Below are 21,296 nucleotides of genomic sequence, written 5' to 3'. Positions count from 1 at the left end.
AAGGACCTCTCATTTCAACACTGAGCTACAAATACTTTCCTTTATTGGTATTTGAAACTCCTGATCTGTAGCAGTGGTGTTTATGGAAATATGGAAAGGATATCAATTTTAGGAGATTCTCGGATATCTTAGTGCTTAGCTCATCAGTTTATTTGCTTGCCAGCAATGGTTTCTAAACTTCTGGAAAATACCAGTTATCTCTGTGTTTCTTAAATTACCTTTCTCTCTGATTTCACAGACCTTTGTGTTGCACCATATATAATTGCTGGTCACCAGTGATTATTTAAAAAAGCAAGCAAAATAATGAGATGATTTAAAAAAAAAAGAGAGAGCAAGAGAAAGAACAATTTGGATGATACTGAGTGAATACTAAATGCCTGGACTCTTTTTCAAGATCTAAAATAAGCAGGTGTCCACTGCATTAATTTAAAATAAAGTAATATAAAATGTTACCATTTTATTAAATAAAATATAGGCACAATGATTTTACAATCAAAAGTACATGCCCTTTAGAATTTGCTAGCAAATTTCCTACTTTTTTTATTTTATTTTTTGGTTAAGAGCAGATAATACTTAGCAATTAAGTTTATGTCTAGAATTTTAATAGGCATATATTGTCTACTTTGTAGAATAAAACAGTTTGGGTCACATAACTTTATAAAAGGTTATTATGGGAAAATGTCTTCTATTTCAAAAAAATTCAACGGATAACATCTTCAGAATAGAAAAAAACAAACACTTTAGTGGTTTATTTTTTCAGTGATTTATTTGACAAATACCGACCCAGGCATATCATTTCTTACTAGTTAATAATTTTTAAAATCTCTTCTTTCACCATGAACAGATTTTATTGTTAATTAGAACATTTGGGAGGAAGGGGGAAATTTTTCTGTGATTTATTTTAATTAAATTAAATAAAATTATCTTGAATGTGATAGGAAGTCAGTGTCCATAATAGCAATTCTTTTTGGAATGAAGGCATTCAGTTAATTTGGTTTCATGACTCCAGGATTTATAATTTAGATAGATTGAAACTCACATTTTCCCAAACACCAATGTCTTCAATTAGGAACTATGCTAAGTAAAGCATAGATGATGTGTATTATGACAGATGATCTCTTGTAGCTTCTGGCCCCTTTCTGATAGCCTAGGACATGGGTGTCAAACTCATGGTGTCACATTACTGTTGATTTTTCCCATTTGTGGATCTGGGGTGGGGGTGGCCTGCGCATGAGCAATCTGGCCCACAGGCTGTCAGTTTGACACCCCTGCCCTAGAATCACCCCACTGAAATTCAGCAACATGTCATCAAAATTGGTGGGGTATAAATATTCTTTCTTTGTTATGGCATTTCTAACATTGATTGCTGTATGATTTGTCCATTACTGAGAGTTCTATATCATCTACAAAACATTTTATATTACTTTACCTTAGATTGCACTGTAGCTTGGGGTATATTTTATTTATTTTTTCCACGGTTCTTTCAATTGTTCTATTGATATTATGTTTTACTGTTCCATCTGTTCGATTATTTATAGGTAGATGTTTAGATGGACATCAAGACCAGTTATGAGCAGATCTGCCAAATATCATTCAGAATTTTAATAATATATATTTATTACATGCATATTACATAACTCTTTAAAATATATTTCTCCTTATGTTATAGATACAGTCAGAAATGAAAAGTATCTCTTATATAACTTTGCTGTCACAAATGTAAGTATGTTTTCATTAGTGATGGAGATTCCCAGAAATTTCATTCAGTTTTTAACTGGATAAATATGTTTAAGTAAAGTAATGGATAATCTGTGATCTGTTATGAACAATGAATATCTGTTTAAAGAAGAACATTTATATGCCTGCCTGTGATTTATATGGAATAGCAGAATGAAGGATATTTAAGAAATATGTGAGTCAGAGCAAGAAGCGCAAAGAATGAATGGGTTAATTTAACACAATATGTGAAAAAGTGAGTGCATTTTTGGTGTACAGAAATATAGCTTGCAAGAATGAAAAGCTACAGAGTGACTAGTGTTGGATAAACTAATACTCAATTTTCTTTTATTTTATCTCCAGCTTTAATTTATTTTCCTCATAAATGCTTACTGTTTTCTGCATCTGTGAATCTAATTTAAACAGTTCCCTTTTTTGTAATAAATATGATCAACAAGTTTAGTATTGGGGAATCTTACTGAACTTAAATGCTAGTGAAAACTCATTTCATTATAGCAATTAGATTGCATGATGTTTTCCAAAGGATGTTGATTCTACTTTATTTATAACAAAATATTGTTTATATCTTAAATACATGATTTTTGCTTTAAGAGAAATCATACAAAATCCTAGAAAATTATAACTAAGATCAGTGAACAAAAGTGTTGTGTAATCGTTTTGCTGTCTTCCAGAAAGTCTTAACTATGGCAGTTATACATAAAGGCTACATAGATCCAAATAATCTGATATTTGAGAACATCAAGATTCTTGGGCTACCCCTTGAGCCTTCAGATGTGAAAGTGACCTCAAACAACGTGGTTCAATCATATAATTTGACTGTCAAGTACAATGCTGCAGACAAGGTATACATTGCTGAGTGTTTTCATAAATTTTAATGAAGTTCCCCCCCTCAGATAGTATCATTTGCTACTCAAAAATAAGCACTAAGGGCATATTTACCAGATTTAAAATGTAGTCAAGAACAATGTTTCAAAAATACATTCCTTTAGATATTTCAGTGAGAGACACTTTGGTAAGTGTTTTCAAGGCATGGCAAAATAAAGCTTTGCATAGTTAACTTTGCCCTCCTTCAGCACTGAGTCTAAGACATGCAATTGTCAGAATATCTGAATATTCAAATATAATTTTGGGTATTGAGTATAATAAAGAATAATTCACGGCTTGGGAACATTGCTAAGTTTATGATCCTTTAAGAATTACAGGCTCCTAGCAGTTAACAATATAAACATAGAAACAGGTCAAAACAAAACAGTAACATTGCATTCTCACCAAAGAATAACAATCTGAAGTGAGCTAAGAAATCCCACCTTCTAGTCCCTGAAAGCTTTCTAAAACAGAGCTAGTTTCAGTTGCTTCCAGAAGGACATCAGAATGTATGCTTGTCTTGAGCAGTGGGAAGCTTCATAGAGTAAGGTTTATCATCAAGGAACAATGTTTTCAGGTTTCTGCGCTCCTCACCTCAAAACAAGAAACCCAAACTAGATTTTCACTCAAGAAGAATATCACATAGTTTGATTATACTTGAAAAAGGTGGTCATTTTTTTAAAAAAAGAGGTAAAAGTTTTCTCCAGTCATATCTGACCTTAGGGGGCATTGCTCATCTCCGTTTCCTAGCTGAGGGAACCAGGATTGTCTGGCGATTCTTCTATGTGGCCAGCATAATTACCATATTTTTTGGAGTATAAGACACACCTTTCCCCCCCACAAAAAAGAGGTGAAAATCTGGGTGCGTCTTATACTCCGAATGTAGCCCCAACCAGCTTCTCAAATGGAGGCTGAAAAAAGCATCAGAAACAGAGCTTCAGAAAAAAAGCCCCACATGGAGCTTCATGGAGCTTAGAAAAAAAGCTCTAAACAGAGCTTCAGAAAAGAAGCCCCCAAATAGAGCTTCTGAAAAGAAGCTCCCAAACAGAGCTTCAGAGGGTTTTTTTCTGAAGTTCTGCTTTGGAGGTTTTCAGAGGTAGAAAAAAGTTTTTTCTGAAATGGAGTTTCATAGGCAGGGGGAAAAAAAGCCAAAAAAATCAAGGCACAGAGCTCACAACCAAGGAACCTGTTGCTAAAATTCACCTCTGGGAACAGCTGATTGGGGGTATTTTGAGAGGCCAATCCACCTGGCAATCAACGTTTTTCTTATTTTCCTCCCCAAAAACTAAGGTGCGTCTTATACTCGGATGCGTCTTATATTCCAAAAAATATGGTATATGCTCAGGCGCATGGAATGCTTTTCCCACTGAAGTGATACCTATTTATTACTTGCATTTGTATACTTTCAAACTTCCAGGTGGGTAGGAGTTGAGGCAAGAATGGGAGCCCACTCCATTCACACAGTGCTTGGGTCTCAAAATTCCGGTTGACAAACCCAGCATTTTAACTGCTAGGCCATGAGTCAATAGGTCAAATTTGACTGGCACACACACACACACACACACAAAAGGAACACCCTTATTTTAAGAATTTGATTCTTAATAATATTTGTAACCTTTTTGTTGTTTTTGTTGTTGCTTTGAACTTTGATATATCCCTTAAAGAGTGACACAAAAAAGAGGCATGGAGTTCAATATGCAAAATAAAGAGAAATATTGAAGAAAATTTTGAGACATATATCATCTTTAATATTCATAACCAGGTGGCTGGTATGGATTTGAAATCAATATTCATACAGCCACTTCTAATTTGATTATGCAGCATAAGTTAATATTTTCCCAGTACTGCTGGTCTCAACATTTTCCTAAAATAATTCTGCCTTCTCACTTGTCCCGCATACCTTGAAAAGACCCCCAGAATATCTTGCAAATCTTGCAAATCCCTTTGACTACTGTCTGGTTCTTCAATATTTTGTCGGCAAGTTAGTTTCTCCAGCTGATTAATATTGCCAGTTGTACATTATTTAACAAATAAAAAGGTAAAGGTTTCCCTGATAGTCATAGTAGAATAGATACTGTTTCTATTTAATCTGCTACTTCTAGAATATGCATTTATTCATATTTCTTTATGGCTTTTGTGCTATTAATAAAAAGACACTAAGCTGTTATTTATTAATGTAGTGAAACCCATTTTTTTAAAAAAACAGGGTTACACCTGGGATACTTATGTGATCCGTATTTTGGTTTTTATTATGAATTTCATAGGTTGCTCACATAACTGGTCTTCATCTTAAATTGGGGGAAGAGCATAGAATATCCTGGAAGCAGACTTTAAGAGATATTGACAGATTTGATTGTCATCCTGAAGAACATGCATCAAAAGAAAAATGTGAAGCTCTTGGCTGCATATGGAAAGTAAGGGGAAAAAATCCATTTTGTCCTTCTTAGGTGTTTTTGCTCTTTGAAGTTCTGTTTGTAAAGACTTCGTATATATTTGCATTTCTTTCCTCTTTATCTACAACCACAAATTGGAGTCAAAATAGCTTATCAACTGGGTGGCTCTCCATCAATTTTTCCTAAATGTCCTGTAGAATTTTGCCGAGTACCATTTGTTGAGTTTATAGTTTACTGTGAAGTTTCCAAACCGCCTACTTTTGAACAGTATAACTGGATTAAATTATTATTATTATTATTTATTATATTTGTATACCACCCATCTCCCAAAGGACTCAGGGCAGTTCACAGCCAATAAAACAACAGAAAACATATAATACATATAAAACAGCAAAAAGAATAGACAATTAAATTCAGTTGATGCCTTAAAACTTTTAAATACAAATTTAAAACCCCATTTAAACCCCTGATTTAAAAACCCCAATTTAAAACTACGTTCAAGCTAGTCCTGCTCTTTGAAACAGCAACGTCTTCAGCTTGCGGCGGAAGGACCTGAGATCAGGGAGTTGACGAAGCCCCAGATGAAGATGTAATGCTGTAAATTTTTGAAATGCTGTAATTCAGTTCTATAACCATAATTAGAACTGCACTTGATTGTGAAAATAAACTGTAAAAATCACATTATAATGGATTATAATGGTGAATTATTTGCACTTTCTCCCCACCCAGAAATAGAAAATAATGTGGAAAAATGCAGATATTTTTATGTTTCTTATTAATTTGAAACACATCTAGGAACGTTTCCATGTGACCTAAGAAAATGTAAAGTGAACAGAATTGTGGAATCCTTGGTGCTCTCTGAGCTTGATGGACATTCTTGCAGACATTTCATTACCAACCTAGATAACATCATCAGTGAGCTGATGTTGTTAACTAGTTTTTGGTAATGAAAATTCTGCAAGAAAACCCCCAAGCTCAGAGAGCACCAAGGACCCCACAGCTCAACTGAGCTACAAATATTCTCTTTTATAAGCAGAATTTCTGGATAGATTGCAACTCTTTTACCCCTCCTTTCTTTCTCTCCAGCTATAATCTATGTTTTCTTTTTCAATTCAACTCAAATTTCTATATCTAATGGCATGGTGTTGCTTCCCTTGGCTGTCATTACCAACAGCAAAAGTTGTGCTGTTTAAGTTCTGCAGTCCCATTATAAGTGTCATAGGGCAACTAGAACAGTCCACATAGGGATGAATATGTGTTTTCCTAAAATTCTTGTAAGCTTGTTAATTGTTGAAATGGACAGAAAGAGACATAAAACATTCACTTTTCTATATACAAGAAAATTAAACCAGTGATTATACAATATATATATATGTATGTGTGTGTGTATATATATATATGTGTGTGTGTGTGTATATGTGTGTGTGTATATATACATATACATATACATACATATATGTGTGTGTGTATACATATATATACATATATATATATATGTATGTGTGTGTATATATATGTATGTGTGTGTGTGTGTGTGTGTGTGTGTACATATATACATATACATACATTGTATCACCACCCTGCACAGATCAAGTCCGTAGCCAAGACTCTCATCTCCAGAACCAAATGCCTAGCTGACAAAGACCACCTGAAAACTGAATTACACACTCTCACAAACATATTAATCTCTAATGGATTCCAAAGAAACACAATTACCAACCTAATCCAAAGGGACACACCGCCCAAGAACCAAGACACAGAACAAGACAACGGCATTGCCCTCCTCCCGTACATCAAAGGCACCACAGATAAAATCAGCAAAATTCTCCACAAACACAACATCAAGACAGCCTTCTGCACAGACCAAAAAATAGCCAACATCTTAAGAAACCCCAAAGACAAGATCCATCTAGAAAACCAAGGAGTCTATGAAATACCATGCAAAATCTGCCCAGCCACATACATTGGACAAACCAATAGGAGAATAAATGCCCACATCACAGAACACAAAAACGCAGTCAGAAAAGAAGAAAAAACCTCTTCCCTTTTCCAGCACCTTAAAACCACAGGACATGAAATTGATTTTCAAGGAACCAAAATTAATCTCCAAAATTGAACACTACAACAAGAGAATAATTATGGAAGCCATCAAAATAGAGAAACACCCCGACAACTTGACCAAACGTGATGACACCTCCCACCTACCAGACATCTGGAAACTAGCCCTAGTCAACAAATGAGTCCCAGCCAGGAAAATTAACACCGGACCCAGGATAACACATGATGCCACCACCAATCATCCTCACCAGATTCAAAGCTAAACCTATCCCACAGACAAAACGCAACCACCATCCAGAAGCCAGACCACGCTAGCACCACCAGCTGCTGTGCCCCCCTCCAATCCCCACACAAAGCAAACTGACACACGCCATGAACATATGACAAGACCTCAAATTTGGAGCCAAACCAAAACCCGGGATCCTGCATCACAGCCATCTGCTCAAGACATCACATCAGAGAACTCCAGAGGCCACAACACTAAAGCTCAGGACATTACAATACAATCTGCTACCCAGAATGCTACAGCACAAGTGTTCTGTCTCCTTTCCCACTTCAGATCAACGAGCTGGCCTTCAGCCAGTGGATTCACAGCTTTTATCAGTCCTGGCAGAGAAATCACAGCTGTCTGCCAAAGTTCAAACAAGTGACTCACGGAGCAAGACTCTCAGCTCTTTTTGAAATGGTTCAGCTAGCGTTTGCTTCCCGTGAAGTGAGAGCAGTCCCAAAGCTCCTTATATATCCTGTGGGGTGTGGGCTCCTGCCCCACCCTTCCCTTTGATGATGCCGCCTCTCTACTCTTCTGAAGCGCGGGTCAATCCAAGCTTGATTATTATTATTATCAGCTGGGCCTGAAGGCGTAGCCTGGGGAAGGGAGGAATCAGGGGATGATGGCCTCATTACGTCCTTCAACTGGTCTGGTTCTGGCTCCTGGAGCTGAGCCAAAGGCATTGGTGCTCCCGAGGTAAGATTAACCGGCCCTTTCCCCTCACTCTCAGAGTCACTTTCGGGCATGGGGCCAGATTCAGGGGCTGGAGTCACAACAACAAGACTCAGGAGGTCACATTCCCAGAACTCAGGACATTTCCAGAAAGCCCATTACCACTACAGAAGGTCACATTCCCAGAACTCATGACATTTCCAGGAAGCCCATTACTACTACAGGAGGTCACATTCCCAGAACTCAGGACATTTCCACACAGCCCATTAACCAGTTTGTTACAACACAAAAGACTAATGGGCACACAGATAGGACCACACCCACACAGGATGATACGAAACAGCTGACTAATCTGCAAACACCACTTGACCTACCAATCAAGATGCAACCAAACAGCCAGCCAACCTGCTTACAGCAACACTCCCTACCTCCCCACCAGTATTTATAGAGAGACAGCAGCTCAGACCACGCTTTGCTCACACAAGTGGGAAGCCGTAAGCACCAATCTGAAGATGACAAGTGAGAACTCGTCAAAATGTCGCCAAGATACTCTCAACCTTACATGGGAAAAGACCCAAATACATCAAGACCTACATACCGAAAATGTACGAAAACAAATATACATACATACATACATACATACATACATACATACATATGTGTGTGTGTACATACATATACATACATATATATGTGTGTGTATATACATATACATACATATATGTGTGTGTGTGTGTGTGTGTATGTATTTGGTTTGTACCCAAAATCAATAAAAATGCTTAGCTGTAGTAATCATATATAAGACATCCCCTGATAATAAGCCCAAGCGGGCTTTTGAGCACATTGTAATACGGCCAAGTGCTTATTTCAGTGATATATCTATATATCTATATATCATATATATAAAAACATATATAAATGTTTTCTGAGGTTTTCGTGGGTGTTTGTATGTAGGTCTTTGGTTATTCAGGTTTTCTCCCGCATAAAATTGGAAGTGTCACACATTGTGTCACACAATCACACATTGATCCCAGAAGCACGAAGCTGAAGCCTGAAGATGACGAATGAGACTTCGTCAAAACGTCACCAAGACACTTCCAATTTTACATATATATATATGTTCAACTCATTACATCATGACTAGTGTAGTTAAGCATTTTTATTGATTTTGGGTACAAACCAACTAAAGCTGAGCATTTCTGCAGAGCTAAGTAGACAGAAATGTAGCTACCTGGTATCCCCCCCCCCAGCAGATTTCTCTTTAATTCCACAAAAAATGCATGGAATAGGACAATATTTGTTTATTATTCATGAAACTCCCTGAATTTTTCAAGCTGTTCCATAAGAAGCAAGATATTGTGAATTGTAGGGAGAAAAAGACATCGCATAAAATCATTTTCCATTCTTTTGGGTGCCCTCAAAGGACTTCTCTCCTGCAGAGAGATGCCAATCAGCTTCAATCCCCATTTTACTCTCAGTTACTTGAATCAATAGTTCTTAAAAGTCCATAATTATATTGGATTCAACTCTTTCTAAATAACTTGCTATATTTGTTTCCCATAGTAATTCCAAGAAGTATTCTTTCAGCTATTCTGTATAGCAGCTGCAGAATCATTTTAATCCGATCAAACAAGACTCAGTAGTCCTTTTAACATTAAACTATGATTCTATCTTGAATGTTATTTCTATCTTGAATGTTATTTCTATCTTGAATGTTATTTCATGTCATAATAATTATAATATTTAATGCTTCTTGATTCAATTCATCAGTGGGACTGGTTTTGGAAATTTTGCCATTCCAATGACAAAGGATGCTTCTAAAGATAAAAATCTTAACAGTGGCCTAAAAATTTTATCCAACTATCCAATTTCAGTGCTGCCAGTGCTACAATTGACTTTGAATTTGTAATCATAGTTCAAGTTCAGACTAGATCCTAGGCTGTTATTTAGTTTGCTTTTCTTTATGATCTGAGACTTTAAATAAATCATTTTGTTTGATTGTTTTAATTCTTGTTTTTCTTTTTCAATAAAATTTATTTCATATTTTGGTATTCATTGTTACAATATGATGCCCCTGTACCCTCTTCTCCAATAAGCCATTCTAAGATCCTTTATAAGGGAAAAATAGTGTGGAAATAAAATAAATGAATATATAATTATGGAACTGGGTGAGACCACAGTATCAGAACTGGGTTTCAGCAGGTTCTGACTAGTTCTGGAGAACCGGTAGAGTATTTTGAGTAGTTCGGAGAACTGGTAGTAAAAATTCTGATTGGGCCCGCCCTTATCTACTCTCTGTCTCCCAAGCCCCAGCTGATCAGGAAGAAATGAGGATTTTGCAGTAACCTTCCCTTGGAGTGGGGTGGGAATGGAGATTTTACAGTATCCTTCTCCTGCCACACAATGCCAGGCCATGCCATGCCACGCCCACCAAGCCACACCCACAGAACCGGTAGTAAAAAAAATTGAAACTTACCACTGAACATTATGTCTAGTCATATGGAACAACCTCCCCATTTTTATACAATTCTATAAAGGCATTCAGTAGTAGCTTTGGGAAACTTGATTTGGAAAAGTCTTACAAACTAATTGTAAATATTGACTCTAAAAAATTCAGATATTATGGATTTAATCTCTTTCCAATTTTATTCACTCATTGATATATTCTTTTTCATTTCTAATAAACTAGCCTTCTCCTGTTGCTGACGTTCCATACTGTTATTATCCTCCTGACAATGGTTACACAGTTGACCAAATTGAATATACATCATCTGGTTTAACAGCCAATCTTGGTGGAAACATTGATTCTATTAGACTTTCAGGACGGCAAATCCCCCTCATTGACAAACTTCGTTTGGAAGTAAAATATCATGACAATAACTTGCTTCAATTTAAGGTAAACCTCTTTCTAAACTTTTATAATGGGTCACTTTGGAAACAGATAGATGGTTTTGTCATTATTAATAAACAGTTTGATTCTGGCTATCTGGTTAGAAGTTTGCCAAACTATCTGGTTTAAAAATATGAAATGTAAAATATAGAAAAAATAGCACTATTGATATGTATTGTATCGTGGTGGATACATGTTTAATTCTTATTAGCGTCTTCATCTAATCATTGTGTTCTCTGATTTGTAACATTTTGACTTTTCAGCACAAGTTCATTCCAGATTTTATTTTTATTTACCTGTGAAGAAATATCAATATCCATTTTCTTTTCAATTTTCCAATATCGACATTTTTTGCAAGTTCTGTTCTATCAGAAATGCATTGATATGCAATTTGTCCAGTGCAGCTATATACAATTTTCTTTATAATATTCCTTTGGTAATCCAAATACAGAGAGAGAGAGAGAGAGAGGGAGAGAGGGAGGGAGAGACTTTGCATAGCCCCACTCTCGCCACACCACAGTTGCTTTATGACTCTAATTCGACAGAAGTTGAAAATAAATAGAAATATAAATCTCTTAATCTTTGATTCTTTACCATTTTAACTGGAGTTTATTGACCACATTTTCTTAAGGGAACCCACTTGCCTCTCTCTATTGATTAGAATCTCTTTTCTTTGTTGGAAGACCATAAGTAAAACTTTTTGATGTGTTAAGAAACTTTTATCATCATTAAGTGGGAGAATATTATAAAATGAACATGCAGTTCTCTGATATAGGTTTTATGACCAAGTTTTAAACCTAATACTTTTATTTTCAGATTTATGATTATAGTAAAAAGAGATTTGAAGTTCCAGTGCCTCTGAATCTTCCGCAAACACCTGTAAGTACTTTGGGAAACCGTCTCTATGAAGTGTCAATTCAGAACCACCCATTCGGAATTCAAGTTCGGCGCAAAAGCACTGGGACAGTCCTGTAAGTAGAAATGTGATATTATAGAGGAAATGTTTAATTGGTAAATTAAAGCATGTTGCAAAGACTGTTGTGGATTGACTATAGCATTAATTGCTATGGACTACATATAAAATTGCACATATTTAACAAGGATTATTTAGCTATCAGCAGTATAATACCTGGGGACTTTTCTTAAATTAATATCTTCCCTCACTATTGCTATTACCTGTTTCTGGGTTAATTTTTTTTTTTTTTTGAATTTATATCCTGCCCTTCTCCAAAGACTCAGGGCGGCTTACATTGTGTAAGGCAATAGTCTCATCCTATTTGTATATTTATATACAAAGTCAACTTATTGCCCCCAACAATCTGGGTCCTCATTTTACCTACCTTATAAAGGATGGAAGGCTGAGTCAACCTTGGGCCTGGTGGGACTGGAGCCTGCAGTAATTGCAGGCAGCTGTGTGTTAATAACAGGCTGCATTAGCAGCCTGAGCCACTTCCCAGCCCAATTAATTGGTTGGTTGATTGACTAATGGGTGGACAGCTTCTTAACCCAAAGGTGCTTTTTCAGGAGTCAACTGGACTTTCTTGTTTTTTCTTTTGAAGACGTTTTGCTTCTCATCCAAGAAGCTTCTTCAACTCTGACAGAATAGTGGGGAATGGAAGGATTTCTATTCCTTGCAGACAGCTGGTAATCTGCATCCTTTTAGAGGGTCGTTGAAGCACTTGGAGGTTTATCTGTGTCCTCAGGGTCACCAAGAAACATCTTCAAAAGAAAAAAAAACCAAGAAAGTCCAGTTGCCTCCTGAAAAAGCACCTTTGGGACAACCATGACCTAGATGACTGAGAATCTCTACAGACTAACTTCTTAATTGGACAAGATGAATTTCATTTCATTCCAATATAAATTCCACTTATTTTTTTCCAAATGTTCTAATTTGATTTCTCCATGAGTTGTTGCAGCATCACTGTACTATTCTTAAAAGACGTTGCTTTACTCTAAACCCATGATGGTGAACCTATGGCACACGTGCCAGAGGTGGCACGCAGCACCCTCTCTGATGTCACACGAACCCAATTCAGTCCTGCTGTGCATGCGCGCACGCCTCCTGCTGGCCAGCTGGTCTTCAGGTGTCTGGTTGGGGGCACATGTGGGGTACACATGAATGGGTGGGGGTGGGGGAACGTGTGGAGGGCCGTGCATGCATGTGCAGGGGCGGGGTGCATGTGGGGCATTTGGGCATGTGGGGGACAGGGCATGTGCAGGGGCATGCACGGATGCACAGGGGTGGGGTGCATGCAGGGGGCCATGTGTACATGCACAAGGGCCATGTGTGCATTGCATTTCGGGGGTTCAGGTGCGTGCTTTGGGCACTCGGTCTGGAAAAGGTTAGCCATCACTGCTCTAAACTATTCAGTAAACACCATGTTAATCAAAGTACCTTGCAGTTTCTTTTATGCTCATCAGGTAATGAACTAAGCTTATCATCTCTTTTACCTCTCTTCTGCCGTGATCAAACATTGTAGAAAAATAAGCAAGAAAGGAGCACAAGAACATCAAAACTTCTTCATTGCTTTATATTTCGTTTTTTGAGAATCCATAGGAAAATGAAGAAGCTAATAGAAAAGGAGGCTTGAGACAGGAAGAAAATAGTTGCCAACCTTCATTGAGGAAAAAAGGAGAACTGTAAAAAAAACCCTTGGTGGAAGTCTAATTTAAAAAAAACACATAAAGGAAATGAAAGAAAAAGAACAAGGAAGAGTCCATATAGATATCTGAGTACTGTAAATGCAGTATTTGGAAGACTAAATCTCAGAATGAGCTACAAAGCAGACAAAAATGCTAAGAAAAATAAAATGGGCTTCTCATGTGAATTGTTCTGTGAATTGTCTTTTACGGGAGCTGTTCAATTGGAGGCTACTTTGGGGCTGATTTATTTTCAATTCCTGACCTGAGCAGGGTTTAAACCTGGCCTAAGCCAATTCTATGACTTTCCAAAACATTAAAATACAAGTGTAATTGCTTAGTGTTGTTGATCTTTATCATGGTGTATAGGAGTTGAGTGCCATTACAATTCTATAAACTACTAATATTTCTGCATTTAGCTGTCCAGTGGTTTTAATCTACAGCGATCAGTATTCCGCCTTCTTTCATTTTTGCATTTTGGGTCTCTTGTCATTAATTACCTTTCAAGAACATGTCAGTTCTCCAGGAGAGCTATCTAGATCCAGAAATTAAAAGAGAATTGTTTCAAGGTTTGAATGCTATGCAATTTTAAAATTCACTGATGAATCAGTGATGTATAGAAACAAAGTCAATAGCTCAAAAATATATAAAATGGAAGAGCTGCGATGTTTCCCCTCCCCCATTTGTCAACATCAAATAGTATTGAATACTCTTTTTGTTTTAATATATCAAGGAGAGAACTTTGTGTTTTGATGATATTAGAAAATGTCAACGAGTATTTGGTCTCTTTGCAAGAGCAATGATATTTTACTGAAAGATAGAAAATTTTTTATTTTAGTATAGTCACACACCTTTTTGTTTCGCTAATAGCTGGTATATGTTTATTTATTTATTTATTTATTTATTTGATTTTTATACCGCCCTTCTCCCGAAGGACTCAGGGCGGTGTACAGGCAGAATAAAACCAACAAAGAACAATATACAATATACAAAGTTAAAATCAATTAAAAACTTATTAAATGAGCCTGAAAAATTTAAGAAATTTACCATAAAACCAAAAACCCCATTAAAATTGCTAAAAATTTGAGTTTAAAATTCCATTCAAGCCAGCCCCGCGCGAATAAAGAGATATGTTTTCAGTTCGCGACGGAATGTCCGAAGGTCAGATATCTGGCGTAAGCCCGGGGGGAGTTCGTTCCAGAGTGTGGGAGCCCCCACAGAGAAGGCCCGTCCCCTGGGGGCCGCCAGCCGACATTGTTTGGCGGACGGCACCCTGAGGAGTCCCTCTCTGTGAGAGCGTACGGGTCGGTGGGAGGCATGTGGTAGCAGTAGGCGGTCCCGTAAGTACCCAGGTCCTAAGCCATGGAGCGCCTTAAAGGTCGTGACTAGCACCTTAAAGTGCACCTGAGAGGCCACAGGTAGCCAGTGCAGCCTGCGCAGGAGAGGTGTTACATGGGAGCTGCGTGCAGCTCCCTCTATCACCCGCACGGCTGCGTTCTGGACTAACTGAAGCCTCCGGACGCACTTCAAGGGGAGCCCCATGTAGAGAGCGTTACAATAATCCAAGCGAGAGGTAACGAGCGCGTGAGTGACCGTGCATGTTGTCTACTTTATCCTGCAAATGATTGAAAATGCAACATCTTCAAATTGCATTACTATTTATATGTTACTAATATAATATAATTTAGTCTTGTTTGATGTTTAATTATAGTTTAACATTTAATCGTTGTTCTGACTGTAAGATTTTTTCCCTTCTTTTATAGATGGGATTCCCAGTTACCTGGCTTCACCTTCAGTGATATGTTCATTCAGATTTCAACTCGCCTACCTTCACAGTTTGTATATGGGTTTGGGGAAACAGAGCATAAACAATTCCGGCATGAAATGAATTGGAAAACCTGGCCAATGTTTGCAAGGGATCAGCCTCCTGGAGTGAGTCTCTTTTTTCTTGATAGAATTCGCCTTCACTTATTTATTGTAGATTTTAACTGAGTAAAGTGGCTAAATTAATGCCTCACAGTTCTTTTAAAATGAAATGTATACATTTATTTATCATTCTTGTACATCACTGCTCTAGGCAGTTAGCAACATAACAAAAGGCATATTAAAAGTCTACAGTAGTCAATATTAATAATCAATTAAATTAAATTAAATTAAAATGGCTGTGCTAGTAAGTAATAATAAATGAAACTATTCACGTGTTACAATATTTATTTGTTTATTTATTTATTTTGGTAGTTATACTGCTTAGAATATAATCAATCCCGAATAAAATAAATCAAGTAAAAAAGTAAGCACAAAGCATTATATGACAACAACATAGAGCATCATACAATCAAACTACAACTCTCTGGAAAAGTTCACCCTTCATCAATTTCTAGAAAGTGGTTCATAATAGGGCAAGTTCAGTTCCTTGGAGATTATCCCACATTAGCAGAGCACAACAGAGAATCAACTGCCTAGCTTCAGTCACTTTAGGAATCACCAAACATTTTTTCCCTAGAATATATGGTAGTATGAATCCAGTGGAAAGGTTAGTTCTGCATGTCTATCAATGCCAAGGTAAGTACAGTAGGGCTTCATAGGTAAAAGCATTATTTGAAGTTGGTGAACTTGGAATGAATTTGGAAATCTACTAGCAATACAGGGCCTAAACATTGGTGTAATAATGCTTAACAACAGTGCTAATTAGTAAGCAAACCACTATGTTCCATACCAATTACAACAGCCAAGTGGGCTTCTGAAGCAGGCCAGTAGAAGACTTTGCAACAGTTTAGCCAAGTGATATGTGATTTTGTGAAATCCCTTTACTCCTGGTAGGGCCACACCTGAAGCTAGACAAAAGCTTTTTGGCCGTATCTCCACCACCCCATCCAGGAATTACTCTGAGTCCAGAATGACTTCCTAGTTATGAAACTATTCCTCACAGGTAGTGCTTCCTTTTTAGTGAGTGGAAACCACAATAACCAAATAGCAATTTCTTGGTTCATGCTTCAGATATCAACATATGTCTGTCCCATCCAAACCCAATCCTAACTATTTCCAAACACTAGGACCAGACTGGGTGGGCTATGTAATCTTCAGTATCAATTGCATACTGAGGACATAATACCGTAAACCAATAGATGGCCTCTTCCATGTCTTCATGCAGATGTTGAAAAGTAATAGGAGAGGATTAACCCATGAGACATCCTCAAAACTATTCATTGGGTTAACCACTCTTCCCACAAAACCAATGCCTGGAACTATTCTGTAAGGTAAGTGTGGAACCATTGTAGAATATTGTTCCAGATCTCCAGCTGGAAGGCAGTTCATGAGGATTTTAGCGGGCACTAAAGCAAAGACAGCCAAGAAATCTAAAATATTCAGAAGAGGCACACTTGACTCTACTAGGTCTACACAAAGATAGGCTGTATTGAGAATGTAGTTTATTGCATTCTATCGATATTCACATGCTAACAGTAAAGTGTATATGCTAATGGCATTTTTTTCTCTTTATGTCTATAGTATAAATTTAATACTTATGGAGTTCAACCTTTTTATATGGGCTTGGAAGAGGATGGCAATGCTCATGGAGTCCTATTGCTGAACAGTAATGGAATGGGTAAGTTGTTGTTCGTTTCTTACTGTCTATTTTAAACTAAATAAATTGCCTTCAGAAATCACTTGAGTTTCTAAAGAAGAGATTGGACAGCCAAATGTCTGAAATGGTATAGGATCTCCAGCAACAGCAGAGGGCTAGACTGTTGTTGTTAGTTGTGAAGTTGTGTCTGACCCATCATGACAACGTTCCTCCAGGCCTTCCTATCCTCTACCATCCTCTGGAGTCCATTTAAAGTCACGTCTACTGCTTCAGTGACTCCATCCAGCCACCTCATTCTCTGTCGTCCCCTTCTTCTTTTGCCCTCACTCTTTCCCAGCATTAGGCTCTTCTCCAGTGAGTTAGACTAGAAGACCTCAAAGGTCCCTTCAAGCTTTATTCTATTTTAAACTAGTGCATAGCATATTAATGAACATTAATTCATAGGCCTAATTAAGTAGACTCCACGGGATGGTAGAGAATAGGAAGACCTGGAGGAACGTTGTCGATGGAGTCGCGATGGGTCGGACACAACTTCGCAACTAACAACAACCCCCCCTCACCCATAACAATCAACCAGCCATCCCTGTATTCAATCAAGCACCCATCACCCTACCACCCATTCAACCAACCATCTTACCAGCCATCCAACCAGCCATTCAACCAACAATCCAACCAGCCATCCAACCAACCATCCAAACAGCCATCCAACCAGCCATCCAACCAGCCATCCAAACAGCCATCCAATCAGCCATCCAACCAGCCATCCAACCAGCCATCCAACCAGCCACCCAACAATCCACCCAACCAGCCATCCAAACAACCATCCATCCATCCAAACAACCAAACTACCATCCAACCATCTATGCAACCATCCGTTGTACACAACCCCCAACCTACTAACATCCAAAACTAGGTATGCACGCCCCTTACCTCTTCAACACCAATCACTTCAGATCTCAAATGCAAATTGATAAATGCAAGAAGCATAGTCAACAAATTACCTGAACTTATCCTCTTATTAAACAGTGGCACATTTGATATCATTTTTGTTTGTGAAACATGGCTGAACTCATCCCTTCCTGACTCCATTATCTCAAACAAAGAATATCAAGTCTATCGATCAGATCGTGAAAACCGAAGAGGTGGTGGAGTGGCTATCTTTTACAAAAAGTCACTGAATCTAAAAAATATCCAAGTAGCACATAAACTCTCTCTTCCTGAAACTATTGTATGCGACCTATCCCTTGACACTACTCTTCGATTCTTACTATGCTACAGAACCCTGACTATGACATTACCCATGCAAATATGCTAACCTCAATACTAACATAGGCTACCTCTTGCCCATATCCTCTCATCTTCCTGGGTGACCTAAATCTACCTCTCATTAACTGGACAACTAATGAATGTTCAACTGACCCAATCCATACTACACTATACAACGCTGTTACAAACCTAAGTCTTGAACAACTTGTAACTAACAATACAAGATTCAACAACTGCCTTGATCTCATCTTCTGCAACAATTCAAACTCAGTTTACGGACTACAAATTAAAGAACCTTTTTCCAACAGTGACCACTGCATGATTGATTTTCGTCTCAATATACGTCCATACTTAAATCGTCATAACAATAGTACTCCCAACTACAACTTCAAAAAAGCCAATTACGACCTTATAAACAACGATCTTTCATTTCTGGACTAGCAAAATTTGTTTGCAACCTGCATAACCACTGAAGACCACTATAGAGTCTTCCTACTTGAAATCAATAGAGTCATTAAACTATATGTACCACAAATGACTACCATGATCAAGAAAAACAAACTACCCATATCAATAAAAAAGCTTCAATCAAAAAAAAAATCCCTCTGGAAAAGAAACAAAAAAGGCTATGTTACAAATATCAAAAACCGCTACAGAAACATATGAAACCAAATAAAAACTGAATGCACAAATTACCACACCAAGCAAGAAGAGAACCTTCTGCGCACAAATTCCAATCGTGCCTTTTATAATTTTGTTAACAATAAACTTAAAGACTCTAGATCCATCCCACCACTAAAAGATTCTAACAACAAAGAATGCAATGACGAAACAGTTAAAGCAAACCTCTTCAACATTTTCTTTGGCTCAGTTTTTGTTAACTCCGATAACACATATCCGACATTCCACAAACATACCAGTAATGATTATGATTATTTAACTCATATAGATTTCACAGAAGACAACGTTGGAAAAGCTCTTCATAACTTAAAACCATCGCTATCTATTGGACCCGATGGACTATGTGCATACTTCTTAAAAAAACTTTCCATTAATATAGCAGAACCCCTAAGTATTATCTTTGATAAAGCTTTCACTACCAGTTCTCTTCCCAAACTTTGGTCACTAGCCACAGTCATCCCTATCTTCAAAAAAGGAGACCCCAGCTTAGTCGAAAACTACAGACCGATCTCCCTTTGCTGCGTCACCTGCAAAGTCATGGAATCTATCATCAACCAATCCATTACCTCACACTTAGAAACTAACAACCTACTCTCCAACAAACAATTTGGTTTCAGGAAAAAATTATCATGTAACTTACAACTTCTCCACTGCAAAAACATATGGACTTCAAATCTTGATCAAGGCAAATCAATAGATGCAATCTACATAGACTTCTGCAAAGCTTTTTACTCAGTAGTACACGATAAACTTCTCCTAAAACTAACATCCTATGGCATCTCAGGATCCCTCCACAAATGGATATCTGCTTTTCTGTCTAACAGACAACAAGTGGTCAAAATTGGCAATGCTTTATCAAATCCTGTTCCTGTCAAGAGTGGCGTTCCTCAAGGCAGCGTCCTTGGACCAACACTCTTTATACTATACATTAATGATCTTTGTGACCATATCTCAAGTAATTGTGTTCTCTTTGCTGATGATGTCAAACTATTTAACACCACAGACAATACTTCTATCATTCAAAACGACCTTGATCATCTAACCGCTTGGTCTAAAAATTGGCAGCTCCAAATTTCAACCAGCAAATGCTCAGTCTTACATATAGGAAAAAAGAACCCAAAAACTAAGTACATACTAGATGGACATTACCTTACAGACGACCTCCATCCCGTTAAAGACCTTGGAGTTTTCATGTCAAATGATCTAAGTGCCAAAGCCCACTGCAACTACATAGCAAAAAAAGCTCTAAGAGTTGTAAACCTAATTTTGCGTAGCTTCTTTTTCAAAAACACCACACTACTAACCAGAGCATAGAAAACATTTGCTAGACCAATTCTAGAATACAGCTCGCCTGTTTGGAATCCTCACCACATCTCTGACATCAATACAATTGAACGTGTCCAGAAATATTTTACAAGAAGAGTTCTCCATTCCTCTGAAAACAATAGAATATCCTATCCCACCAGACTCGAAATCCTAGGTTTAGAAAACTTGGAACTCCGTTGCCTTCGACAAGACCTAAGCTTAACTCACAGAATCATCTATTGTAATGTTCTTCCTGTTAAAGACTACTTCAGCTTTAATTGCAATAATACTAGAGCAACTAATAGATTTAAACTTAATGTCAACCGCTTTAATCTAGATTGCAGAAAATATGACTTCTGTAACAGAATCATCAGTGCTTGGAATACTTTACCTGACTCTGTGGTCTCTTCCCATAATCCTAAAAGTTTTTTCCAAAAACTTTCTACTATTGACCTCACCCCATTCCTAAGAGGACCATAAGGGGCGTGCATAAGCGCACAAACGTGCGTACTGTTCCTGTCCTATTGTTTTTCTTTTCTTCTTCCTATATATATGCTTATACCTCCTTATATTTACTCATATATGTTTATATACTATATTATTTATTTTATTTATTTATTTATTTATCAAATTTTTATACCGCCCTTCTCCCGAAGGACTCAGGGCGGTGTACAGCCTAAATAAGATACAATATATATACAATTAAGATCAAAATTTAAAATAAAGCATATTACAAAAAGGCCAATGTATAAAAATTTAAATTTAAAATTTAAAAAATTTAAAACCCCACAACAATAAAACCCAATTAAAATGTTAAAAAACCATTATGCCAGTCCAGCTTGAATAAATAAGTATGTTTTTAGCTCACGGCAAAAGGTCCGAAGATCAGGCACTTAGCGTAGGCCAGGGGGAAGTTCATTCCAGAGCGTCGCTGCTCCA

The 21,296-nt window shown here is 37.4% G+C and overlaps 1 protein-coding gene across 1 annotated transcript in view; it reads left to right on the top strand.

Moving 5' to 3' along the window:
* SI (sucrase-isomaltase) overlaps positions 1 to 21,296 on the top strand; it is a 235,030-nt gene that overhangs the window by 168,567 nt on the left and 45,167 nt on the right. The window contains exons 24-30 of the mRNA XM_058189143.1: positions 1,670 to 1,719; positions 2,409 to 2,579; positions 4,866 to 5,015; positions 10,682 to 10,888; positions 11,699 to 11,853; positions 15,286 to 15,454; positions 17,030 to 17,126. Of these exons, the coding sequence (XP_058045126.1) occupies positions 1,670 to 1,719; positions 2,409 to 2,579; positions 4,866 to 5,015; positions 10,682 to 10,888; positions 11,699 to 11,853; positions 15,286 to 15,454; positions 17,030 to 17,126 (999 nt within the window). The remainder of the gene's footprint in view (positions 1 to 1,669; positions 1,720 to 2,408; positions 2,580 to 4,865; positions 5,016 to 10,681; positions 10,889 to 11,698; positions 11,854 to 15,285; positions 15,455 to 17,029; positions 17,127 to 21,296) is intronic.

Source organism: Ahaetulla prasina, chromosome 6, assembly GCF_028640845.1.
Source record: "Ahaetulla prasina isolate Xishuangbanna chromosome 6, ASM2864084v1, whole genome shotgun sequence".
Taxonomy (NCBI): Eukaryota; Metazoa; Chordata; class Lepidosauria; order Squamata; family Colubridae; genus Ahaetulla; species Ahaetulla prasina.
Note: the sequence above shows the minus strand (reverse complement) of the source record. Positions and strands in the feature narration are given on the sequence as shown.